Here is a 7,282-nt window from a genome sequence, read left to right on the forward strand (position 1 = left end):
ACCCCCCCTACACCCACTCTCCCTTTCAGCTCACATCAACTTAACCTTTCATGTCACATCTTAAATATCAGTCTTTAGAGACTACTTCTCTGACACCCTAAAGTAATTATTCTCTGTTCTAGATCTCCACGCTTTTCTTGTGACATTTCTGGCTCCTGTATAATTAATTCTTGTGTGGTTGGGTTTTGTCCATCACTTTCACTAAATTTTATGCTCCTAGAAGGTAGGGGAGATGTTTGTTTTTCCTTCTGTGGAATCCCAGGGGCAGCAGCACAGGCTTGGCACAAGGTCAGCACTAGGTAAGGAAGTGTTTCAGGAACAGCTAAAGGGTTGTGAGATGAGAGGAGGAAGCAGAGAGTGTCTTTCCGGTGGAGGCATTCAGGAGGAGGTGACGATGGGTCAAATCCTGGTCCCGCTCAGGCTTGGAGGTCTCCAGCCAAGTACAGAGCTGACTGCATCCCAGATGCCTTAGGATCAGAGGGGTCTCCTCCACCCACCATGGTCTCGCTTGACCCTGCAGATCAAAGATAAACCCGTAGGGTAGTTGGGGGTGCCAGTGGAGCCAATAAGGGAGTGTCAGTGCCCCGTCCTCAGTCTGGGTGCCCTGCATTTGTGGTTATTGCCTTCAGTCTCTTCCCAGGAGCCCACCCAGGTAATCAGATATTTTCTGTCCCCACAGCACTTTTCATGTATCAGTTTAAGGGCGAGTGCCATTTCTCTAATGGGACAGAGCGGGTGCGGCTCGTGGTTAGACACATCTATAACCGGGAGGAATACGTGCGCTTCGACAGCGACGTGGGCGAGTACCGGGCGGTGACCGAGCTGGGCCGGCCGGACGCCGAGTACTGGAACGGCCAGAAGGACCTCCTGGAGCAGAGACGGGCCGAGGTGGACACCGTGTGCAGACACAACTACGGGGTTGGGGAGAGCTTCACGGTGCAGCGGCGAGGTGAGCGCGGGGCTGGGCGGCCAGCGGGCGGGGGCGCAGTGCGTGTGAGTGTGTGTTTGAGACAAGGACAGAGACACAGAGACACAGAGACGGGGACAGAGGAGACTGCGTTCGGGAGGCGGGGTGTGTGTAGGGCTGTGAGCAAGTACAAGTTCGGCGGGTTGCTGTGAGAGCCTGTTGTCTGGAGACCGTGTGTGATTTTGTCAGTGACTGTGAGAGGGGAGAGAGCGTGTGTGGTGTGCGGAGGCCCGGGAGGGAGGGGAGGTGTGGCGGGAGGGGTGCAGGAGGGAGGCTCCGGGCGTCCTTGGTGGTCCCTGTGGGGGAGGGAGGGGGAGGGGAGGGGAAATGTCTATGGTTGGGGGAAAGTTTGCGGGAGGAGAGGTGAGGAAAGTGAAAGGATTGGGAGCCTGTGAGAAGAGTCACAGCGCGTTCTGGGCACACACCCTCTTACTCCTGACACCCCGGAAATAAGTGTGCCGCGTCTGTCTGTGTGTAGGAGCACTTCGCTGAGAAAAAGGTGTCGGACTACTTTTTGACAGGTGCGGGCAGGGGAGCCTCTGCGGCACCTCTGATCTCTCTGAAGCTTATTTCAGGTCTAAATTTCTTTCTTTTTTTCTCCTTAGTATATATATTTTACATAGTTGAAATCATTGTGAAAGCAACTTTTTGAATTATAATTTTGTTACTTAATATACTGATGTTACTATTTTTTATAACACTAGTAGTATTTGAGTAGTTACATATTATCCTTTTTGTACTTGTAACAATTTACCTCATTTTACTTTACATTCCCCTTTATTAGATCTTTTTTCAACATAACCAAACAGTTGAAAATTTATATCTTTTTGTTTTTATTTAAAATTTCTTTGATTTCTAAGGTTCTTGAACATTTTTCACATATTTATTGGCTAACTTTGTTATGGCTCTAAGAATTATCTATTGTTGACTATCTCTGGGGTCCTGGTGGTTTTCTCGGTGATTTTATGGGTTCTCTATGCATTAAGAGTAACAAGTTGCTGACATTTGATTTAGTTTTTTCTCCAGTTTTTGGTTTATGTTTTGATTCTGTTCATTATATTCCAAGTTAGGAATTTAAACATTTTTATTTAATGAAATATACTGCAAAATTGTTAGTGATGATTTACCATCAATCTTAAATCTACCACTTTGCATTATTGTAAAAATGTTTTTCCCCTCAGGTTTCTCTTTTGCAAATAATAATTGTGTTTATTGTGGCTGGTGGTGTCAAGTGTTGTCTCAGGAACTAAGCACACATATTAATGAGTCTCAGACCCTGCCCTGAACTGAAATGCCAGCTTAAAAAGAAAGACAATTGTAAAATGATACAATTCCAGTAATAGATCTGCTTGTTTTGCAAAGCAGAAGAATTGATCAGCTGAGTGTAATAATAATCTTTTTTTTTTTTTTTTTTTTTTTTTTTTTTTTATGTGTTTTTTTTTTTTTTTTTTTTTTTTTTTTAATGAGTGACTTTACTTGGTCCTTTCTCTCCCCTTCAGGAATCATGCTTTCCTTGGAACTCAACTCAGAGTTCAAGAGTCACCTTTGTCTATTCCTGCTTCCCAGGGTAGAACCCTTTCTGTGGTGTTCTAAGGTGTGAGTGTAGCATTCCCAGGATTTTATCTTCTGTCTCCCCATCTACCCCAATCTGTCCCCTAATTTATCCACGCTGCTTTGAGTCATATTTTCTCTCCAAGTAAATGAAGACAGTAAATAGCTAACACATATTAAAGACTAAGCTCCAGTCATCGTTTCACATACTTCAGGTACATTAATCCTCACATAACCCTAAGAGGTAAGTTAGTATTATTATCCCCCTTTACAGGTGAGCAACCTGAGGCACAGAAGAATTTTAAAACTCACCCAGGATCAATCAGTAGGAGGCAGAGCCTGGATTTGAGCTCAGGCACCCTGGCTCCAGAAATCATGCTATTAATAATACACTATATACTGTGCAAAGATTTGTAAACACATCAATTCAACAATGAATAACTCTTTCATGCTATGAAAAACAAAACAATAGAAAACAAATTTCCTGAACATCTGTCAGATCTAATGGCCCCATACTGTAAGCCAAGTCTTATAGCACTAATTTCTGTTGGGCTACATAGCCAGCTTTCAGGGAGGCCTGCCAGAGACTGGAGACTGGGGGCAGAAAGGCAGCCAACCAATGAGACTTACTCTGTCTCCCTCACTTATCCCCTCTACCTTTTTCTCTCCTAGTGGCGCCTACAGTGACTGTGTATCCTGCAAAGACACAGCCCCTGCAGCACCACAACCTCCTGGTCTGCTCTGTGAATGGTTTCTATCCAGGCCACATTGAAGTCAGGTGGTTCCGGAACGGCCGGGAAGAGGAGGCGGTGGTGGTCTCCACAGGCCTGATCCCTAATGGAGACTGGACCTTCCAGACCATGGTGATGCTTGAAACAGTCCCTCAGAGTGGAGAGGTCTACACCTGCCACGTGGAGCACCCCAGCCGGACCAGCCCTGTCACAGTGGAATGGAGTGAGAAGCTTTCTGGCCTCATAAGTTCCTCCCCTACCAAGGAGGGGGCTTGCTTACCCCTGAGTGACAGGTTTCTCCTCGCCCCACAGCACCTGTTCATTTGCTCTGTGTTCTCCTCTCCTTCAGCTGAGGTTATTATTGAGGATATCACAGGAACCTTATAATATCCTGTGATAGAAATCCTCTGATAGTTTACAGATATCCTATGATATCTTCTACAAGTACCTATACCCCCTGGGAGGCAATTCTGCCTGACATGCAGAAAAGAGGTGTCCCTGTTCTGAGCCTCCATGAAATCTCAGGTCATGGTCACTACATGGCCCTGGGAACCAGTCCCCTGCCTCAGGCTGGGCTTGTGCTTCTGACACTGTTGCTCTGAGATGTTCACTGTGGTCTGAGAAGGGGCACATCCTCTACAGTGTAGGGACCTTCCTGACATGAGGGGAGTCCAACCTCAGTTCTGCCTTTTATTAGCTCTGCCACCCTAGACAAGCTCCTTAACCTCATTCAGCCCCAGGGTCCTCACCCATCAGATGCTGTAGTCATGGCCTTACGTCAGGGCTGTGATATTTAAATGGGTTCAGTGTCTTAACCTTGTAGCTACTCTGTATTTTTAACCTCTTTTCCAGAAATGACCAATCATTCTAGTTCTTCCAGGGCATCCTTCTTTCCCCATTCTCAAAGATCTCAATCTCAGAATCTCAATTAGAGAAGTTGGATTTGGGATAAGAATCACTAAAACTAGCTTCTTTTCTCAGGGGCACAGTCTGAATCTGCTCAGAGCAAGATGCTGAGTGGAATCGGGGCCTTTGTTCTGGGTCTGCTCTTCCTTGGGGTGGGGCTATTCATCTACTTCAGGAATCAGAAAGGTAAGGAACCTGTTGGCAGCTGAGATGCCCCACAGACTTTTTTGGAGGAAAAAAGATGGTTTTGCTCAAGTTTGTTCGCTGTATATCAGTGACCCTGTATAAAACTTTTATTTCCGCTTTATGGACCTCAAATTTCTGGGAATCCAGAAATCAACAGTTCATGGTTACTTATGGTTGAAAAATAAGGTGATGGCCTGTAGAGATAAAAGAAGAGTTAACATGCATGGAGATTTTGGGTGGAGATCCTGGGGCAAATGCAGGAAGAGACACAAAGCCTGATGAAATTACACTGGATTTGTGTGACAGAAACTTCATGGATCACATGCTCCTAGTGTCTGCTCTCCTGTCTACCCTGGCATTAGGGGATATATGTTGTGGTGTAGAGATATATCAGGTGGGGGCCTGGGGTTGGGGACAGAATTCCTTCCATATCCTTTAAATATATATCTTCTCTTCTCTTTCCCAGGACACTCTGGACTTCAGCCAACAGGTAATACCCTTTAATCCTCTTTTAGAGATAGATTAGGTCTCCTAGAACTGGTTACAGAGATGACAAGACAGGAGACAGACATAATGGGAAAGACTTTGAATTCTAAACTTCTTCTGGCCACTTAACAAAAGGCCAGTTCTCTAAAGTAGCTTTGGCTCAGGGAGATCTAGGAATTTTTTTTTCCCCTTCTTACAATACTGCTTTAACATGAGACCCTGGGAGAGGGGGAAAGAAGCTGCTTGTAGAATTAGCTTGTAGTAAAAACAACGCTATCTTCTGTCTTTTGCAGGACTGCTAAACTGAAGTGAAGATAATGACACTCATAAGAGGAAGAACCTTCTGGCTTAGCTACTTTGCAGCATGAAAGTGTTTCCTGTTGGGCTTTTAATCCACAAAGAAGAGTACTTTCTCAAGATCTGATTTGCTCCTGCAGAAAATCTCCTTCCTGATGACTTCCTCAGCCCCTGCCCTTTGACCTGGAAATCCGGAATATTGAAAGCAGTATCCTATCTTCATTCTTTCCTGGTCCCTTTTATATTCAAGCCTTATGGCCTCCCTTTCATGTGAACACATCTTTAACCCACATTTCTTTACAAAGTTTTGTTCAAATAAACATGGAGTGAGAAGCGTCTGCCTGATAGAGCTTCAAGGAAAAACGTAGGCAGAGAGAGAGAGAGAGAGAGAGAGAGAGAGAGAGAGGGAGGAAGGGAGTGTCTGGTGGGGAGGGTGGGCAGCGGGAGGGTGAGAATTTCCCTCTCTATCCTTCCTGAGTTCCTGTGGCTAGACTATTAATAAAATTGATACAAGACAGATTAGCAAGAGAAAAAGAAACAAATTTTAATTCACGTGCATGGAGGTCTCTAGAAATAGGACCCAAGAAGTGGCCAAAGCAGGTAGCTTTTATCCTTTTTAGACAAAGAAACAATAAGTTTGTGAGTAATTGACAGGACAAAGAAACTTAGGTTTTGGGTGCTCTAATAGTGAAGAATCTAACCAAAGTTTGGGCCTGAGGTAGCATCAATAAATTAAAGATGCAACAAGGTTTGTTTATATAGGTTTCTTGGTCTGAATGGTGATAAGTGTGTCATAGCTCCAGATGCAGGGAGTGCGTCTTTCACATGAGAGATTATTTCCTGCTTTCAGGGAGACAGAAGGAGGGTCAGAGTATCCCTCTTGCATTAGCCATTTCTGAAGTAACTAGTTCAAAACAATCAATATGCCATTGTGGCATATTTGGGAACAGCCTTCCCGGAGCCCCAACAAGAGGTTTTCAATAATAGTTTTTATTTTTATTCCTGAATTTTGGTCACATGTGGGTCTGGTAGGTTTCTTTACTTCATTCTCTGTTTTATCTTGAGTTTTCTGTATCCTGTAATCAGGAATATTTAGCTGAGATAGTAGCCAGTTTTGGGAAGTGAAGTAATACACTTCTAGATAATCCATGGCTTATCAAAGAATAAATCAGATGAGAAATTAGAAAACTATGGGAATGTTAAAATAGATTTTCAGTACATGTGGTATGCAACCAAAGGAATCTCCAGAGGGAAATTTATAGATTTAAATGCTTATATTATAAAAGGAAAAATATATAAAAATCAGAGACCTAAACTTTTTTTTTTTTTTTGCGGTACGCGGGCCTCTCACTGTTGTGGCCTCTCCCGTTGCGGAGCACAGGCTCCGGATGTGCAGGCTCAGTGGCCATGGCTCACGGGCCCAGCCGCTCCGCGGCATGTGGGATCCTCCCAGACCGGGGCACGAACCCGTGTCCCCTGCATCGACAGGCGGATCCTCAACCACTGCACCACCAGGGAAGCCCAAGACCTAAACTTTTATCTTAAGTATCTAGGAAAAGTAAATTTAGCTTGAAAAATAGAGGAAAGGAAATAATAAAGGTAAAAGAGAAAATTAATACAATTTAAAATAAATGTATAATAAAGAAAACTAACAAAACTAGAAGGTTTTCTTTCTTTTCTTTCACTTTTTAAATAAATCACCTACAAGATTGCTAAAGCAGAAAAAAAGTCTAAATTACAAATTATTAACATCTGGAATGTAAAAGATAATATTCTTAAAGATCCTACAGGCATTAAAAAGATACTAAGAAGATATTATAAAGAATTTTATGCCAGTAGATTTGATATTTTAGATGAAATTAATTGAAAAACACTAAATTTCATGATCTATTTCTGTGTAACAAATCATCCCCAAACTTAGTGACTTAAAACTGTAGCTATTTGATGATTTTTCACAATTCTAAGAGTTGGTTGAGCTTAGTGGGTGGTTTTCATGGAGGGTCTCTCACATGGCTGCAGTCAGACAGTAGCTGGGGCTGGCTCTGGAGGCTCATCTGGAACACTGAGACACTCTCTCCCTCTGCATGAAGTTCCAGTGCCTCTAACGTGGGCTATGTGGTCCCATCAGCTGTGAAGACAAGCCTGATGCCTCAGGACT

At 43.7% G+C, this 7,282-nt stretch overlaps 1 protein-coding gene across 1 annotated transcript in view; it reads left to right on the plus strand.

The window, feature by feature from the left end:
- The window catches only part of LOC103087297 (HLA class II histocompatibility antigen, DRB1-4 beta chain-like), an 8,310-nt gene extending 3,176 nt beyond the window's left edge, over positions 1-5,134 (plus strand). The window contains exons 2-6 of the mRNA XM_007459505.1: positions 680-949; positions 3,191-3,472; positions 4,231-4,341; positions 4,808-4,831; positions 5,121-5,134. Coding sequence (XP_007459567.1) covers positions 680-949; positions 3,191-3,472; positions 4,231-4,341; positions 4,808-4,831; positions 5,121-5,134 — 701 coding nt within the window. The remainder of the gene's footprint in view (positions 1-679; positions 950-3,190; positions 3,473-4,230; positions 4,342-4,807; positions 4,832-5,120) is intronic.
- The last annotated feature ends 2,148 nt before the right edge of the window (positions 5,135-7,282 follow it).

This window comes from Lipotes vexillifer, unplaced genomic scaffold (assembly GCF_000442215.2).
Source record: "Lipotes vexillifer unplaced genomic scaffold, Lipotes_vexillifer_v1.1 scaffold862, whole genome shotgun sequence".
Lineage (NCBI taxonomy): Eukaryota > Metazoa > Chordata > Mammalia > Artiodactyla > Lipotidae > Lipotes > Lipotes vexillifer.